Source organism: Rana temporaria, chromosome 3, assembly GCF_905171775.1.
Source record: "Rana temporaria chromosome 3, aRanTem1.1, whole genome shotgun sequence".
NCBI classification, from domain to species: Eukaryota; Metazoa; Chordata; class Amphibia; order Anura; family Ranidae; genus Rana; species Rana temporaria.
This window is the reverse complement of record NC_053491.1, coordinates 192,787,457-192,807,744: the sequence shown is the minus strand read 5'-3', so window position 1 is coordinate 192,807,744 and position 20,288 is coordinate 192,787,457. Positions and strand designations below refer to the sequence as shown.

General features: G+C 41.8%; 1 protein-coding gene across 2 annotated transcripts in view; it reads right to left on the bottom strand.

Moving 5' to 3' along the window:
* BEST3 (bestrophin 3) overlaps positions 1–20,288 on the bottom strand; it is a 46,847-nt gene that overhangs the window by 15,841 nt on the left and 10,718 nt on the right. For both annotated transcript variants that reach the window (XM_040344019.1, XM_040344018.1), the window contains exons 2-3: positions 19,801–19,974; positions 6,933–7,027 (exon numbers count right to left, since the gene is read on the bottom strand). In XM_040344019.1, the coding sequence (XP_040199953.1) occupies positions 6,933–7,027; positions 19,801–19,952 (247 nt within the window). In that variant the 5' untranslated portion in view covers positions 19,953–19,974. The remainder of the gene's footprint in view (positions 1–6,932; positions 7,028–19,800; positions 19,975–20,288) is intronic.

The window sequence follows — 20,288 nt, the reverse complement described above, 5'->3', positions numbered from 1 at the left end:
AAGAAGGTAAATATGTCTGCAGGAACAATAGGGTACTTATAGGATATGTATTGAGCTATATGTGAAAAAAGAGAACGGAGGGCGCACCGACCTAGTGTGATACTGCTAAAAGAATTTTATTAAAATTGTTAAAATAAATCATTGTACTCACAAAGTGGAGTTTAAAATCAAGCCTTGAAAGACAATACAGCAGAAGTCCAACAACATCAGCAGGATACGATATTCGCTTGAATCTACAACCGATGTTAGGGCTGACGCGTTTCAGGGGCGTACCCCTTTCCTCAGAGCTTGGTGGTCTAGCGTTCCTATTTTGTAGACGCTGGAACTTTTGCGCAAACTGATCAAATACGCTTATTGCAATTTTTTTACCAAAAATATGTAGAAGAATACATATTGGTCTAAACTGAGGATTTTTTTTTTTTTTTTTTAATTATGATATTTATTAAATCAAAAAGTAAAAGATATTGGGCCAGATTCAGATACATTTACGTTGCTCCACGGCAGCGTAACGTATCCCATTTACGTTACACCGCCGCAGGTTTACAGCGTAAGTGCCTGATTCACAAAGCTCTTACCTGTAAACTTGCGGCGGTGTAACGTAAATCCGCTCGGCGCAAGCCCGCCTAATTTAAGCGCATGCTCCGTCGGGAAAATTACCCGACGTGCATTGCGCTAAATGACGTTTGATTAGACGTTAACGTAAATGGCGTCCAGCGCCATTCACGGACGACTTACGCAAACGACGTGATGTTTTAAATTTCGACGCGGGAACTACGGCAATACTTAACATTACTTAGAACACCTAGGAGGTAGCCCTAATTTTAAGACGCGTATCTTGACGGAAACAACGTAAATTTAGATCGACGGGCATCGCGGACATTCGTGGATCGCCGTAACTAGTCATTTGCATATTCTACGCTGACCGCAATGGCCTCGCCACCTAGCGGCCGGCATAGAATTGCATCCTAAGATCCGACAGTGTAAGTCAATTACACCTGTCAGATCTTAGGGCTATCTATGCGTAACTGATTCTATGAATCAGCCGCATAGTTAGGACGGGCAGATCACAGAGATACGATGGTGTATCAGGAGATACGCCGTCGTATCTCTTTTGTGAATCTGGCCCATTGTGTTTTTTTTTTAAATTGTCACTCTTCTTTTGACAATTCTCTTCTTTTGTTTAAAGCGCAAAAAATAAAAACAGCAGAGGTGATCAAATACCACCAAAAGAAAGCTCTATTTGTGGGGAAAAAAAGGGCGTCAATTTTGTTTGGGAGCGACGTCGCACGACCGCGCAATTGTCATTCAAAGTGCGACAGCGCTGAAAACTAAAAATTGGTCTGGGCAGGAAGGGGGCGAAAATGCCCTGTATGGAAGTGGTTAAATCATCAGGCATTAGATTTTCATAAGAAGCATACAACCTAGATCCCTTGCATGCACAGTTTATAGTAGGGTTCGTGCTCCCATGAGAATCTAATGCCATCGATAATCTGACAAAAGGTGGAGCTTAGTGGTAATGCTAGGCTGCGGAACAGTACCAGTCCAGGGGTTGGGGACCTCTGATCTAAAGAATCAGAACTCTCATTCCCCAAAGTACTTTTATGACTAGATACCCATGATGCCTAGCTACTGTACATATTCCCATATATAACAAACGCCAGCAATTATGCTTTGTAAAAGAAGTCTCAAAAGACACTTATTTTTAAAGATCTCCCTTTTGAGTTAGCCTTGGCATTGAGGATACCAAAATTTGGCAGAATCAAGTGTGATTTTAAGTAATTTGGGAATGGGCCTCATTTCTTACCTAGACAACTTCCTACTGTTTTCACCATCCAAAGGGGTGGTGAACAGAAACCTGCAAACAATTATGAACCTGTTCCAAGAGCAGAGTTTTATTTCCAACTGGGAGAAGACAAATCTGGCTCTATGTCAGACAATTCTTTTTTTGAGGGTACTTGATGGAAGAGAAGGTAAGAAAAAATGTTAATCAAGAGAAGTGGAACGTGCTTCTCTTTCCACAAGGAAAGCTATGCCAGTGCTAGGATGCATGACAGTGGCCATACGAGAAGTCGTTTGGGCACAAGCTCACTTAAAACCCTTACAGAATCTGGTTTTGAAGAAATGGACTGGCTGAAGAGCAGACTTGGCCAAATCTATCTGTATGACAACTAGGTGAAAGTATCCAACTTGGCATAGGATCGATCAGCTATGGATAAAAGAAAAATCCCTACAAATGCCAGCATCTGGGGCTGGGAGGAATATGGACTCCCTCTCTCTCTCTCTCTCTCTCTCAATAGTTCTCAAACATGAGACAACTGCAAATGGTAGGAGAAGCGCTTTGCTACTTCAAGCTAAAAATCACCTCACAGCATGTTGTGGTCCTCTTAAAAAATATTGCAACACTTTCATTACTGAATCACTAAAGGGAAACAAAGTCAGAAGTGTTGAGGAAGATAGCAGAACCTGCTGGGCAAAAGAGAATCTAGCCTTAATTTCAGAGACCCATATTAGGAGGCACAGAAATTTCCATGACAGACATGCTAAGCAGAATTCTCCTCAAGAAGGTGACTGGGAGTTCCAACAAGTCTTTCAACTTTTGGGAGAAAAATGGAGTATGCCTTAGGTAGACCTCTTTGCAACAGCCAGCCCAGAACATAAAAGTATATTCAGTCTCCCCGAACACACAGGGAAACCCAACAGGGTTAGATGCCTATGTCTGGCACTTTGACCTGGTGTATGCTTCCCCACCAACTTTGCCCTAGGTAACATATTAGTGAACCATCCAGGAGGATTGATTGGGGGAAACCATACCTGATAACTACTTTAAAAAATAATTATCCTGGATGGTGACCTTTACCTATGGTATAATGAGTTTTACTTTATCGTTGTTTTTGTAATCATCTTCTAAATGACTGGGGTTGTTGGTTCCTAGGAACACTTTTATACTTTCTTGTCTTCTGTCTTGTGTTTCCAGAAGGGGGTGGAGCCTCTCAAGTGGACCATCCTGGTAACTTTATGCATTTTTTGTGTGCAATGAATGTAGATTGAACCGTTTTACTGCATTGTCACTCAGTCCCCCTGTGCTACTACTCCCCTAGTTGCCTTCTCTGGACCAGCTTTTGGAATAAGGTGGCAATAAAGATGGTTCTGCATCCAGCTCTGTGAATACAAGCCCCAAAATAAATATCTAATGTGCGCAAAAATATTTAGGCTTTATCATATTTCATATACATTATGTTACCAAAAGTATTGTGACGCCTTCATCTACACGCACATGAACTGTAATGGCATTCCAGTCTTAGTCCGTAGTGCTAACCGCACAGTGACTTGGGGATTAGACAAGCTTTTTCTCTTCTAAAAAATCATAATAAATAAGATAATTATAAAAATACATACACACATGTTGCTGTTTTAACTAAGTAAATGCCCACAATAGGGGCCTTCAGCCAAATTCTTTAGTAACTATGGCCTGGTAAACATTTGCACAGCTGCCTCCTTTCCACTTTTCCACTCCAACCATTTTCTGTGCCAGCACCCAATTGCTCTTTGTCCATAAAGTTAAATAGGACCTATCAATGGAACAGCAAGGCTGGCCAGTTACTTAACAAGTTTAGAGAAGTAAGCTTCTTCTGAAAAACACAGTTCACGCATTTGGATAAGACCCTAAACTTGGGTTTGTCTCAAAATGCTGTTACGGTCAGGGTCAATCCATTTTTTTTAGGCATGGTTTGAGTCTTGGAGCACCTTGTATGGGTGGCATGAGTCTAATCTCTCAACTCACTTAGTGGCACCTAACATTTTCTTGCTACTGTAGTCTTGGTGGAAGCTGTACTGTGAGACAAGATCTGTAACTGGGAAAGGTTTTCCAGGTGTCTAAACAAGCTTAGTCTGCCACTCTGCTTAAAGTCTGGAGTCCAGAGAAGGAAGTCAGAAGTGTCAGGCAGCCATGAGGAGATAAGCTATGTGCCCTTATTCCATCCATTATTCATAGCTCCCAAATGTCCCTGATTTTTTAACAAAGTCCCTCTGTCCCGCTTTCCTCTTCATTTATCTCTCACTTTTGTCTGATCTATATAGTTGTATATAAAATGCACTTTTTATCTCTTGAAAATTGGTGTTTCCAGTGCTAAACTTTTCATCCAGTTTCTAATTGCTGCATTTGTAAATGCCAAAAGCCAGTGTAATGCCCTGTACACACGATCGGTCAATCCGATGAGAACGGTCTGATGGATTTTTCCATCAGTTAACCGATGAAGCTGACTGATGGTCATTCGTGCCTACACACCATCAGTTAAAAAAACTATCGTGTCAGAACGCGGTGACGTAAAACACAACGATGTAATGAAAAAAACAAAGTTCAATGCTTCCAAGCATGTGTCGACTTGATTCTGAGAATGCGTGGATTTTTAACCGATGGACGTGCCTACAAACGATCGTTTTTTGTCTATCGGTTAGGTATCCATCGGTTAATTTTAAAGCAAGTTTCACATTTTTTAACTGATGGATAAATAACTGATGGGGCCCACACACGATCTGTTTGGTCTGATGAAAACGGTCCATCAGATTGTTCTCATCGGATTGACCGATCGTGTGTACGCGGCATTAAGGAATAGTAGTGATAAAAAAGCACTTGTGGGTTTAACCAATATTTTTTTGTATAATTTTGCTTTAAGGGTGTGTGTCCTATGCCTACATACTTTTGCTAATAGGTGTCCCTCGTTCCCATCTGAAAAAGTTTGGAGATATGCATTATTTCTTCTACTTCTGAGACAATAACAGATGGAAACATTAAAGTATAGGTATCCATCTTGATATTGTATTACAGTAATTTGATTATAACACAGAAACATTCAATCTTGCTGGTTAATTATGAGGTTAAGCTCCAAGTGAAAAAAAAAGCAATTGTGACTGTCAAGTGCACAAAGGTGTTTAATGAGCCAGAGGAAGCTAGAACAAAGAAGCACACTGAAAGACACAATAAAGAGTAGCATAAAAAGTAGAATTTAGGGCTACCACGTGCCTTTTTTCATATGAGAACATTGGCAAACTGATCAGAATAAATATCAACTAACACAACTTAAAGGGGTTGTAAAGGCTTGTGTTTTTTCACCTTATTGCAGGGTTGCCAACCGGCAGTAAATTTACTGGCGGTTTGTAAAAATCTGTGATTTTTTTACAACTGCCAGTAAATATCAGGGGCTGATCATTTCATGCTGTGTTGACTTTTTATTGAGAACAGGGGGAGCGAAAAAATTGACTTTGTAGGCACTTTTTATATAAAAATACAACTTTTTTTATATAACTTTTTTTTATAAGAACTTTGGTTCGCACTGGTCCACTCGTGGTTCAATCCAAACTGGATTGAACCACGAGTGGACCAGTGCGAACCAAAGTTCTTCAGTGATCTATACCAACTAATTCACTCAGCACGGCCCATTGCCTCTGGTTCCAAACAATCCGATACATGTTTTAAGAATCCAATTTATTTATTATTTTGTCTATATTGTTATGTGATTATTGAATTAACAAAATTTGTATTTTTATATAAAAAGTGCCTACAAAGTCCATTTTTTCGCTCCCCCCTGTTCTCAATATATTTCAGGATGCGGCACTATGCTATTTAAGGATGATTGGTTGCCATCCAAGGGCAAAGCAACCTAACTTTTACACGTGTTGACTTTTTAAGTGTAAATCAAGCAAATGACTTTGTTATAGGTATTGTCAGTTTTTCCATATCATATTTAAACTGTTTAACTATTCACTGTGTTCGTTTTTAATAGGATTTATGTGATTTCTGTAATTTCTCAGGTTGCCAGTAAGAAAAAGGTTGGCAACCCTGCCTTCGTGCATCCTGTGCATTAAGTTTAAAAATCATCTGTCAGTCACCGGCCCCCCAGTCCCCCCGTTTTACTTACCCAAGCCCCTTCATTTCTTCGGCAGGGACGCGCTGTCCCTCTCTCCACAGGGTCCCGGCTCTTGATTGGATAGATTGATAGCAGCGCAGCCATTGGCTCCTGCTGCTGTCAATCAAATCCAATGACGCAGGCGCCGGGGGGCGGTGCCGAGTCCGGCATTCGTGTCTGTGGACGCAAATGCTGGGCTCGGGAGCGCGTCCGCAAGGTAAGCCCCTCGGGAGAGGGCTTCTCCTAGGGGGTTATCTGATGCGAGGAGGAGCCGCGAGAGCCGCCGGGGGCCCCCGGAAGAGGATGTTCGGGGTCACTCGAGCTGCACAGTGGAGGCAAGTACGATATGTTTGTTATTTAAAAAAAATAAAGATCCTTTACAATCACTTTAACACAAAAAGCAAATAATGCTATTAAGAGAATAAAGTTGCTCACAGACATGAGTTGATCTTTGGCCAATTTAGGTAATTAAGTCAATCTAGAAATGCCTAATAGCAGTTTACATTCTCTGTGGTCACCACTTGGCTGATTGATCTATGGTGGAAGAACAATCAGCTAAGATGAGTTTTCCTAGAGAGTTGCTACTGGTCCTCCTAAAAAAAAAACACATTGCTAGGGTATCTTCTCAATGAGTAAATATACACACAAGACAGATCTCCCAATATGTTTATGCCATGATCATGGACTTCCGCTCCATAGGGCAAGGGAGGGCGCTTGCCCTCCCTAGAAACCAGTTCCATGATTCTCGGCAGGCAGGAAGCAAGGCGGCGGCACGGCGAATGAAATTAGAGCCGCTCTCTCTCTCTTCTAGCTCCACTGACAGAGAGGGGGAGGGGCCCATGATCATTTTAAAGAATTACAATCTGGCAGTTAGATCTGTTGACTGTCATGTCTATGGACCACTTTAGTTTTAGTGTACATAACTGCTTTTTCAATGGAGAACCCAAAATGTGCATATGTTGCTGTGGTCACGATCAGTTACATTGATAAATACTTCTGTGTAGACTTTTTCCATTGGTGGCCACTTACCTAAAACAAATGTTACTGGGATTTGTTCAGCATATTTGTCACAGTAAATCGATAGCTTTTCAAAGTAACGTTTTTGAGTATCTGTAAGAAAAAATCTGCAGCAGAAATAAAGTCACCGTACACCAGTAAATGCAAATGATTTGTAACTGACCTTTAAAGCGTAACTCCACATTTGTTGAGAAAAAAACATTCCCCTCTGGGTGATCTATCTACATTGCAGGGATTATATCAAATTTTGTTGCAGATTCCTTTCTTTTGTAAGGGCTCTTTCACACGGGCGGTCCTCCCGACGGATTCCTCTTTTGCTCTGCGGGGATTGATCTGCTGATCCCCAATGAGCAGGCGGATAACAGGTCCGTCTCCTCTCACTGCGCTGAGATGGCAGAGCCCCACTCTCCTCTATGGGGAGATCAGATGAAAACAAACCGCCTGTCCGTTTTCATCGGATCCCATGTAATCCACCAAACAGATGGAAAATAGGGTCTCCATCCGTCTGGATTTCACGGACTGGATCAGATCGGATAGCAGCAGATGTTAGCGGACATGTCACCGCTGACATCCGCCGCTCCATAAAACTGACAGGCGGACCTGATCGGAAAGCCTGTGTGAAAAGGAGCCTTATTCTGAAGAAATCCCTGTGTGTTTCTCTGTGCCCATGTGGGAAAAAGAATCTAATGGGAGTGGTTACATAATTATCAAGCAGCTGTGACACCTGCAGAGCACTAATGAGGAAATCTACTGGGCCTGCATCGCTTGTATCTTAGTGTAGACTTCTGGGGAAATTGGTGAGCCAATCAAACCAGAACAAGAAGGAAATTATATTTCTGGGGAGTGGTCAGTACACATTCTGTGTACAGAACAACTCCTGGTAGCCAGATTGCAATGCATTTTTAGAAAATTACAGCAGCTGCAGATCGAAAAGGAAAGATCATTTTTAATAACATTCAATAACAATATGATGTGTCATGCTATTTTATTTTTTCTTTATTTGCTATTTTTTTCCCCCACTAAAAAGTGGAGTTACCCTTTAAATTACTTAATACATCTATATCTTAATTAGAGGAATTTTATGTATAACCTATACAATTGTAGTAAAACAGTTATTACAGTCTCAAACTAAATAGCCTGTATTTTACGTGACCCTCTCAGTCCAATTTTTTTTGCAACACAACATATTACACTCACCCCTCTGGTGCTGCTTTTTCTGTCAGACTCTTTAGCTTAAACGCTTTTGGAAAATTTAGATTTTTTTTTTTTTTTAGTAAGTGAGAGGTTTACTTAATGTCAAGAAGACGTACTCTGCCTGTGAAACAAACTTGTTATTCATATTGCTCCCCTTAATAAGTATATTCACCTCACACTAAAATAGTTAAATCAGGACGCATTGGAGTTAACCCTTTCATTATTAAATACCTGTATAGGGTTAGAAGCACACACAGATCCATAGCTCTATTTAAAAATGGCCTCCTGTGTACATGGACATCGTGGGTGCCGGCCACAGCAGACCATTTACACTCTCCACTGAAAACATAAAAGAATGTCAGCCACACTCCACTTAGCTCTTGCGCAGTATTTTTTAATAATCAATAAATTAATATCCTTGTGAGCAAGCCAGAAGTTGTTAAACACATCAAGAAAGGCAGTTTTTTGGGTGGAGATACACTATATTACCAAAAGTATTGGGACGCCTGCCTTTACACGCATATGAACTTTAATGGCATCCCAGCCTTAGTCCGTAGAGTTCAATATTGAGTTGGCCCACCCTTTGCAGCCAAAACAGCTTCAGCTCTTCTAGGAAGGCTGTCCACAAGGTTTAGGAGTGTGTCTATGGGAATGTTTGACCATTCTTCCAGAAGTGCATTTGTAAGGGCAGGTACTGATGTGGAGGAGAAGGCCTGACTCGCAGTCTATGCTCTAATTCATCCCAAAGGTGTTCTATCGGGTTCAGGTCAGGACTCTGGTGCAGGACAGTCACAAGTGTGTGTAAAGGCAGGTGTCCCAATACCTTTGGCAATATAGTGTGTGTGTGTGTGTATATATATATATATATATATATATACACACACACACACATGTGTGTTTGAGCTCTAGGGTGCATTATTAACCTATGTTAAGTGTACAATACCCTGCTCTAGGTCACTTTCATTCTGCTGTTGCTTATAATATTGTGATGCAACCTGGAAAAGGTAGGGTAAGGCTAATGGTCACAATCACATATGTCTCTTTTGTGAAATCAGTAAGTGAGAGGAGCAATGCTCCAGCTGGGACAGCATTGGAGCGGTGAGAGAAGGCAGGTAAGGGTTTAGGGATGGGGAGGGGACAGTTATTGGGGTGTTTTTTACCTTATATTAAGGTAGAAAACTATTTGACATTAGAACCACTTTAAAGTGCTCCTTTCTGCTTGTTCAGAATATGTAAATAATTCATAGTGCACAGGTGCATTTTAAGCAAAATGATTATGGTGTAGGGTTATTTTTCAGGGGTTTGGCTTGGCCCCTTGTTCCAGTGAAGGGAACTCTTAAGGTGTCAGCATACCAAGACATTTTGGAAAATTTCATGCTACCAACATTGTGGGGACAGTTTGGGGATGGCCCCTTCCTGTTAAAACAGTGAATAAAGCAAGGTCCAAAAATACATGAATGAGTGAGTTTGGGGTGAAGGAACTTGACTGGCCTGCACAGAGTCCTGACCTCAACCTGATAAAACACTTTTGGGATGAATTAGAGCAGAGACTGTGAGTCAGCACTGTGCCCTATGCGGAATCTAGCAAATCAACATTTGCTACTGTCCTCCTGCTTTTCCTCCTGGCTAAACAGGACAGGAAGCAAGTCCTAAGACCGGATTGGTTGGGAGGAGAAGCGACCGGATTGGCCAGGAGGAGCAGCTGGGGAAGCCGCCAAAACTGCCCTTGACTTGGATGGGCTAAGTGCGGGGGAAGTCGAGGTGAGCGAGTGGGGAGGTTGTTTGCCCCCCCCCCCAAAAAAAAAAATGGAGTACCAGCCGCCACTGGATTCCATTGTAGTATGGCACATTCCAACCCACCTGATACTCTGGGTTCAGACATCTTCCACAACACCTTTAAATGACATGTCACACAAGTCAAATATGTTTATCTTATATACTTTTACTGGAGTAAATAATGTGGTATTGATACACAGAAGAGGGGAATTGGTCTGCTGAGTGCTGGATAACAGCCAGGACTTGGAAGAATAATTTCCCTAAAAGACAGCTTAAACTAGTTCAACAGCAAAAACGCATAATTTACATTTATGTACAATGAGTTACAACTTGAAGCATAACCTGTAAAGGCAGCAAAAGGTTAGTTATCTAGGACAGGCAGTCTACTACTAAAGGGGAACCCCAGGCCAGCCTATTCAACCTTTATATCCAAATGAGACATCAGACGAAATAGGGGATTGAATAGGGCCCCTAAATTTGTAATAACGACAAGATGCAGGCCTGATAGTCTTCACCGGCAGCTGGAGCTCATTGATTGTATCCAATAAGCCACAGTGGTGTGGTAATAGCCGAAGGAATTGAACAGGCGATACTCTTTGAAGTGGTTTTAAGTAAAGGTGTCTATGTACAGTGTTCCAAACAGTATTGCAAAAAAGTGTCTGTACATAGTGTTCAGATAAAGTAGCAAGGAAGGGTTGCAAAGGATGGGCAATTTGCCTCTCACCAACGACCAGACTGGCTTACACCTTGCAGACAGCAATCCTGGAAGAGACATCCTTTAGCGAAATGATCAGCGATGACCCACGACTGATGGATGCAGGCGACCTTGTGTAGATCAGCAGGCAGGCCGGCTTGGAATCACTCGATCACCACGTGGTAGGCAGCAGCCTCTCTCCCCACAAAGGGAGATGTGCGCACAGCAAGGCCCAGGAAGAATAGAGCGCAGCGCGGATCTCCGGTCCCTTTTATAGTTCCTCCCAGGAGTCTCTTTGGCTTGTAACAAGGACGCCTGGGATGTTTAGTCCACATATCACATCACACAAAGGAAACGCCGGTCTAAAAGACTTCTACTCCCACAAACCTTTCTGGTCGGGCTCACAGATATGTCTATAGATGAAGAATGATGGGGAATTGCACCATATTATGAATGTAGTCCACATCGCTATACCATTAAAGTTCATGTGGTGTAAAGGCACTTTTGGTAATATAGTGTATCATTGTATGCAGTTAATTTATTGAAATATTAAAAAGCACAACAAGAACAGCTAAGTGAAGTGCGGCTGACATTCTTATTGTTCTCTCTGCATGGGGATGGTCTACTAAACGCAACTAGGCTGTTTACTTTGGCCCACATCCTCTCCAACAGAGTTCCGGGAAGACTCTGTGTAGAGACACCCGTGTGTAGAGCCACCTGGACAATATTTTATAGCCAGTCTCCGCAAGTTTTGAAGAAATGGAGGCGATGTGTGCCAGTTGAAAGATTGTAGAACGTTTGGAGTCTGTTCAAGGTTGTTGAAAGTCTTCTTCCCATTCTGCTATAAGTTACAATCCACTTTTTACTACAGGTAAGCCTATAATAAGGCTTACCTGTAGCTATGCCGGATATCTCCTAAACCTGCACGATTTTGGAGAGATCCCCTGTATCTGCATGTGCCAACGTCATCGGCACATGCACACTGAAGCAATGGCACGTATGTGCCATTGTTTCAGTGAGTGTGATGTTATCGGCGGCTCCCAATGCGCATGAGTGGGAGTGACGTCATCGCGGCTCCAGCCAATCACAGCGCCGGAGCTGCGATACTTGGGAGCGATGTCGATGTAACTCTGGGAGCGATGTCGCCGGCCGGTGGGCACCGCAGAGGGGGCTTCGATCTCAGGTGAGTATTCCATAATGAGCAAGCATGCTATGCATACTTGCTCATTATGCCTTTGTCTTGCAGTTTTTTTTTCTTTTCAATGTGGGATTACAACCACTTTACCCTCAGCTTCTTTAGCAAGGCAGTGGGGGGATGACGCTTCAGGAAGATACCACCGTGAAGATTGGCGGAGCTCATGGGATTCAGTGTCAGTGAATCATCTAGTCTAGTGAGAGACTGGGAGCTCAGTGGGCTGAAAAACCGCAAGAAGTGATTTTAGTGGAAGTGAAAGAACTGTTACGCTTTGTGTTAGGAGAGTCAGGACACCCACTAACACACAGCTCCTTTCTCTATCTTTTATATCTGCAACGTAGAGAGCGTTCTGACTCTCCTGTAGTCCAAGGGAGGGGGTGAGCACGAAACTCCACACGGGGAAGAAAGCCTTGCATTACTGTGTGGAGTTACAGACAGAAGAACAGGAAGTGAGGATTTCTCAGAAGAAATAAGAAAATTTTAAAGAAAAATCGAAAGATGAGGTAAGTGAAGGAGGACTGCACTAAGGTAAAGGAAGCTATTTAGGGAAAAAAAATTGTACATTTACAATCCCTTTAATTAAATCCACAAGGACTTTTTTTTTACCACTATTGATACTATTGATCCTTTATATTGGCTTTTAAAAAGTAAAAATGCAGCAATTTAGAAATCAGATGAAAAATCTAGCACTGGGAAACACTTTTTGAACGATAAAAAGTGCATTTTATATACAACTATATAGATCAGACCAAAATGAGGGACAAATGAGGAGGAAAGAGGGACAGAGAGACATTGCTTCAAATCAGGGACAGTCCCTCTAAATCAGGGACAATTGGGAGCTATGTACAGACTGTAACACACTACAGCCATAACAAAGTCAGCACCCAACAGCCATGTGACACACTGTGGCAGATCCGAGCACCTGCTGTGTGAATGATTATCCTAATGCTAAAGATCATAAGGCGCAGTGAGAGGGTACTTTACACTTGCATTGGGGGGAGTAAAAACGAGCTGCTAAACCAGGGTCAGTGGCCATGTGTGTGTTGGGTTTCATGTGAAAATGATACCAGCAGCTCTGATGCTGCCCGATCATTTCCACAACCACTGCACTGTATGCCCCCCACTTGAAGATAAAACTGCATTTTGTTTAGAGGCAGGTCAGGGCAAGGGCCGGGGTAGGGTAGAAGGGGGCCCCATCCGATAGGCTGTACGAGGCCCCATTATTTCTAACAGCGGCCCTGGCCATACTTTAAAGTACAGTGTGACTCATTGCAAATGCACCTACTGATTGAGTTTAATCACCCAATCCCACATATACCTGTATGTATAATATATATATATATATATATATATATATATATATATATACACATATATATATATATATATATATATATATATATATATATATATATATATATATATATATATACACACACACATATACATATATGTATATCTATATACTGTGTGTATATATATATATATATATATATATAGTATATATAAAATGGTGAGCAGCGTGAACATTGTCCAAGGAAATTACAATCCAAGTAGAAGGACAAGTCATATGAGGCTGACACACAAATGCAAATGCTAAGCAAGCATTACACCAGTCAGAATAACTAACATAGTTTGGGAACGCCGTGGGGAACTATGGGTCAGCAAGAAACTCTATATACCCGAATGGACATACTACACATGTTCTGTGGCTGTGACATAAAAAGTCACAGGGTGGTAAAGTGTTTTACCAGACTTCGTAAACAGGAAATATGATGTTGTGATGGACTTAAAATGCAGAGTCACATAAGTGGTCATCTGGGGTCACATCTGTTTACATCTAATGTACTCTGAGGCCCGGATTGACGTAGGAGAGCGCATCTTTGCGCGGGCGTAACGTATCCTATATACGTTACGCCTCCGCAACTTTGACAGGCAAGTGCAGTATTCTCATAGCAAAGTTGCGGCGGCGTAGCGTAAATAGGCCGGCGTAAGCCCGCCTAATTCAAATGTGGAAGATGTGGGCGTGTATTATGTAAATGTATTGTGACCCCACGTAAATGACGCTTTCTCCGAACGGCGCATGCGCCGTCCGTCAAAGTATCCCAGTGCGCATGCTCCAAATTAACCAGCAAAAATCCAAAGCTTTCGACGTGAACGTAAATTACGCACAGCCCTATTCGCGAACGACTTACGCAAACAACGTAATAGACGGAAAATTTGACGCTGGCCCGACGTCCATACTTAACATTTGTACGCCTCATCTACGCCTCATATAGCAGGGGTAACTTTACGCCGGAAAAAGCCTAACGTATCTGTAATGCGACGGCCGGGCGTACGTTCGTGAATTGGCGTATCCAGCGTAAATATGCAGTTAAGATACGATGGCATAGGAGACTTACGCTGGTCATATCTTATACAAATTCTGGCGTATCTGATTCTTTAAATCAGGCGCCAAGATACGACGCCTCAGACTCAGAGATAAGACGGCACATCTGGAGATACGCCATCGTATCTCCTACGTGAATCTGGGCCTTATAGTTTATTTTCTAAAATTGATATGTTACTTGTATATTTATATATTACAGGTACTTGTATAGAGTTGTCAATTTACGCAACGCTTAACATATACTGTATATTTTTTTCTCAAATGAACAAATAACGGCAGAGGAGGAGGTCAGAGGAGAGACTGTGATGCCGCCATTGTAACCATAATGGAGGAAACTGCAGTCCAAAGCATGCCCATCTGAAGTGGAGAGAGAGAGAAAGAGAGAGAGAGAGTCAGGAGCCCGGGAAAGCCTTTGGGGAAGTGCACTCAGGACTCCAGGGAGAGGACAGTGCTGAGGGAGCACCATCAGAGAGAGAACCCCACTGCCCTGCGCCATCAGAGGGAAAGCCACACAGCCTAGCACCATCCCTGGTGAAGAAAGGAATGGAGTCATTGCCAGAATACAGATCTGGGCGCTACCCAGCAGAGTCGCCACAGGCAACTCAGAGTGAGCTGACTTCTGGTCAGAGGAACTGTTGTTGCCGTATCTCCAGGTCTGGTTAGAGGGCCAGTTGGCCATTATCTATAACCATCCATAGGAACTGCAGTCTCTGACTGTCTCCTGTACTCTGTTCGCGGTCTCTGACTGTCTCCTGTACTATGTCCGTGGTCTCTGACAGTCTCCTGTAGTATGTCTGTGATCTCTGACCGTCTCCTGTAGTATGTCTGCAGTCTCTCACCGTCTCCTGTACTATGCCTGCGGTCTCTGACCCTCTTCTGTAGTATGTCTGCAGTCTCTGACCCTCTCCTGTACTATGTCTGCAGTCTCTGACCATCTCTGCTAGTATATCCGCAGTCTCTGACCGCCTCCTGTAGTATGTCCGCAGTCTCTGACCATCTCCTGTAGTATGTTTGCGGTCCCTGACTGTCTCCTGTAGCATGTCTGTGCTCTCTGACCGTCACCTGTAGCATGTCCACGCTCTCTGACTGTCTCCTGTAGCATGTCTGTGCTCTCTGACCATCTCCTGTAAAAATATAGAATTTTTTTCAAAATTGTCGCTCTATTTTTGTTTATAGCGCAAAAAATAAAAACCGCAGAGGTGATCAAATACCACCAAAAGAAGGCTCTATTTGTGGGAAAAAGAGGATGCCAATTGTGTTTGGGAGTCACATCGCACGACCGCGCAATTGTCAGGGTCCTTAACCTGCATATTGGTCCGGGTCTTAATTGGTTAAAATACCCTTAACTTGATAAAATAATTATACTACATAAATTGCTACTATGCCCTTTAATAAGAGCTTCAGACATTAAGAAGTATGGTAGTAGTGCATATGGAAAAAGGAAACACTCTGTGCTTTTATATTTTGTGGGTTGTCTTTGAACAATACATTTTTCTTTTCTGTATTCATGCCAATGTAAATGTGTTTCCTTGACTAATTTGTTTATAAAATCTGTACGAAATCTAAAGACACCTGCTCTTTATCACACTATCGGTCTTTAAAATATCATCTGAAGGTTTGCTTTGAAGCTGGTGTCAGCACACTGCACTGCCAGCCACCCCAGCTCTCTGTCCCTTTGTTCCAGTAGCCCAGTAAGGAAAATAAATGTGTACTGGTAATAGCCTGTGTGGACGGGTGTTGGCTTGCTTTAACATACTTGAAGTCGGTCAAACGCAAGTCAAAGTGTAGGTCCTATGTAGCCGTCAATCTGAAATGGATGTCAAACTCATGCCATTGACACAGCCCTGAAGCCTGCCAACACAGGCAATAGGAGACAAGAGAGGATGTTAAAAAGCTAAGTTAACTCCTTAATAACGGCTCCTGGCGGCACTTTAAGTGGGCTCTAATACCCAGAAGGCACTTATGCATTAAAAGTATAACTAGAACATTTCTTGTTACCCACAGCAATCAGTCACCTCCCAAATGTAATTTCCTGCAGTCCAGAGCTGAAAACTTAACAATGATTCTGAGTGGTTGCATGGGGCCAGAAAAAAAAATCTTGTTTGAATTCCTTTCATACATAATAAATATTTTATTATATCTTTTCATGTGACAACACTGAAGAAATTACACTTTGCTACAATATAAAGTAGTGAGTGTACAGCTTGTATAACAGTGTCAATTTGCTGTCCCCTCAAAATAACTCAACATACAGCCATTAATGTCTAAACCGCTGGCAACAAAAGTGAGTACACCCCTAAGTGAAAATGTCCAAAAATTGGGCCCAAAGGGCCAGATTCTTGTATAACGGCGTAAAACTCGGCGGGCATAACGTATCTGATTTACGTTACGCCGCTGCAAGTTTTACGGGCAAGTGCTTGATTCACAAAGCACTTGCCTCTAAAGTTGCGGCGGCGTAGCGTAAATCCCCCGGCGCAAGCCCACCTAATTCAAATGATCCGGGTAGGGGGTGTGGATCATTTAAATTAGGCGTGTTCCCGCGCCGAACGTACTGCGCATGCGCCGTCCCTAAAATTTCCCAACGCGCATTGCACTAAATGACGTCACAAGGACGTCATTGGTTTCGACGTAAACGTAAATGGCGTCCAGCCCTATTCACGGACGACTTACGCAAACTACGTAAATTTTTAGAATTCGACGCGGGAACGTCGGCCATACTTAACATTGGCTGCGCCTCATATAGCAGGGGCAACTTTACGTGTCGCAAATCTTACGTAAACGTCGTAACTTCACTGCGTCGGTCGGGCGTACTTTCGGGAATTCGCGTATTTTGCTAATTTGCATACTCGATCGGGAAAACAACATCGGCGACACCTAGCGGCGAAAAAAAAAATTGCATTCAAGATCAGACAGCGTAAGAGCCTTACGCCTGTTGGATCTAATGGTTATCTATGCGTAACTGATTCTATGAATCAGGCGCATAGATACGGCGGCGTATCAGGCGATACACCGGCGTATCTCTTTTAAGAATCTGGCCCAAAGTGTCATTATTTTGTGTGGCCACCATTATTTTCCAGCACTGCCTTAACCCTCTTGGACATGAAGTTCACCAGAGCATCACAGGTTGCCACTTACACTCCTCCATGACCTCATAACAGGTTCTCTTCCATGACCTCCACCTTCTGTTTGAGGATGCCCCACAGATGCTCAATAGGGTTCAAGTCTGGAGACATGCTTGGCCAGTCCATCACCTTTACCCTTAGCTTCTTTAGCAAGGCAGTGGTCATCTTGGAGGTGTGTTTGGGGTCATTAATATGTTGGAAAACTGCCCTATGGCCCAGTCTCTGAAGGGAGGGGATAATGCTCTGCTTCAGTATGTCACAGAACATGTTGGCATTCATGGTTCCTTCAATGAACTGTAGCTCCCCAGTGCTGGCAGCACTCATGCAGCCCCAGACCACGACACTCCCACCACCATTCTTGACTGTAGGCAAGGCACACTTGCCTTTGTACTCCTCACTGGAACCAAATGAGTTTATCTTGGTCTCATTAGACCACAGGACATGATTCCAGTAATCCATGTCCTTAGTCTGCTTGTCTTCAGTAAACTGTTTGCAGGCTTTCTTGTGCATCATCTTTAGAAGAGGCTTCCTTCTGGGACGACAGCCATGCAGACCAATTTGAAGAAGTGTGCGGTGTATGGTCTGAGCACTGACAGACCCCCACTCATACCTCTATTTCCAAAAGACAACCTCTCAATATGATGCTGCGCACCAGCGCTCAACTTCTTTGGTTGACCATGGCAAGGTCTGTTCTGAGTGAAACCTGTCCTGTTAAACCGGGTCTTGGTCACCATGCTGCAGCTCAGTTTCAGGGTCTTGGTAATCTTTTTATAGCCTAGGCCATCTTTATTTCACCTTTCATTTTTTTTTCAGATCCTTAAAAAGTTCTTTGCCATGAGGTGCCATGTTGAACTTCTAGTGACCAGTATGAGAGAGTGAGAGCGATAACCTTGTAAGACTAACAAGTCACATGAGGGAAAATGGCTAATTGGGCCCAATTTGGATTACTTTACTTGCTGTTTTTCATATAGGTCAATTGCAGCCTCTAAGATTCTTATATTTTAAAAGAGCCTCCATGTTCTTGTATGGACAACTACATGATTCAGGTAGTATGTCTTTATTCTTGGAAACAACACTTAAAGTGGAGTTCCACCCATTTTTTTATGTTTGTCTGTGCTGCATACTCTAATCTCATAGTGTTCAGAATGGACAATTTTTATTTAATTTGTTGCTTGTAAATACCTTTATTTTGTAGTCCTTCATTACTTCCTCCTCCTTATTTGCCTAGGCTATTTGCAAGGGTTTCTGGGATAGGCATCATGTTTCCCAGTAGTCCTTGCAAACCTGACTGAAACCTATTACACTGCTTGTGCACTGAGCATGTGCGAGATATGCAAAGCTGAAATCCAGGAAGTCATACAGTCTGGCTTCATGATGTCCACACTTAAGATGGCCACGGTCTATTTCTAGATTATAAACTAAATGCTGTAACAACCTAACAAAACGGACCTTAGTTTACAGACTAACTTTACTAGAATACATTAAGCTTGTGTATTACAGGGGTATTTATATTTAAAAAGTGAAATTGTGGTGGAACTCCCCTTTAAGAAAACTTGACTGAAGTTTCACGATACATATCATCGCTATTTCTTAGTTTCAGGTCATCCTTTCCACCCCTTGACCTCAGTGCTCTCATTTGTCCAACATCTCATGGTTGGGGGACCTCGGCATCATCAAATATTTGATCTACACTTGATATTAATTTTCTAACAGGCTATTGAGATATAAGTCCTTTTTATGTTCTCTTTGATTTTAAAATACATTTCAATGGAATGTTCTCCTGTGACACTACCTAAATATATGTGAGTTTTCCAGATATCGAATACTGTATATACTATAATTACTATATAGAAAAAACTCTGTTACTGGATACTTATCTTTTTTTGATTATGTTATAGACCTATAACCTGTCTCTTAACAAACATCCCTGATGAAGGAAAAAATCTGAAATGCGTCGGTTGAAGGACAATACTGGTCGTAATGTTCTGATTATGGTGTTTCTGGACACAGATCTGTATACATTCCATGGTTTTGCTTATGTGCAGATGTTTTTAATATATTTTGTTAAATAAACATATTTTTCTACAAACATACATTTACTCATACATATTATGAATAGTATGAGTAAATGTTTGTTTGTAGAAAAATATATTTATTTAACAAAATATATTAAAAAACCCTGCACATAAGCAAAACCGTGGAATGTATACAGGTGCCTAAAAAGTCCACCAAGGAGTATTTAGTTACTTTCTAACAATTTTTGGATGTGGCACTACTGAGAGGATACACTCACCGATCCCATTTCTGTTATACAAGCTGTACACTCACTACTTTACATTGTAGCAGAGTGTAATTTCTTCAGTGTTGTCACATGAAAAGATAGAATAAAATATTTACAAAAATGTGAGGGGTGTACTCACTTTTGTGAGATACTGTATATTGAACTATTGTTCATAAAGGTTTTGTATGCACTGTTAATGGTATGAAGAAGGATATACAATAGAAGATACCTGTATATGATGCTCAGTGTTGTATATAAACTGATGAACAAAAAGAATTCTCTGTAGAGTAACTTATAAATGCTGCCTCTCCACTTCAGCAGTAACCGGTGAAAACCAAAGAATGTAGCATTAGCCACTTTACTGGAATACGTGACTGTCATCTCGGCATATTCCTCCTGAAAGCTGTAATACATAAATGCAATGCATTTTTATTATACCATATCACAAATGGATGGTCAATAAAATGAGTTAAGAGTTATTGTAATTCAAGCCAAAAATTATTTATATATAAATATATATATATATATATATATATATATATATATATATATATATATATATATATATATATATACACATACACATACACACACACACACACACACTGACCCATCGAGACATGGACTCCGTTAGACAAATTTAACAAAGCATCACACTACCCCCCCTGACTTGACTTACATAGTTACATAGCTACATAGTCAGGTTGAAAAAAGACA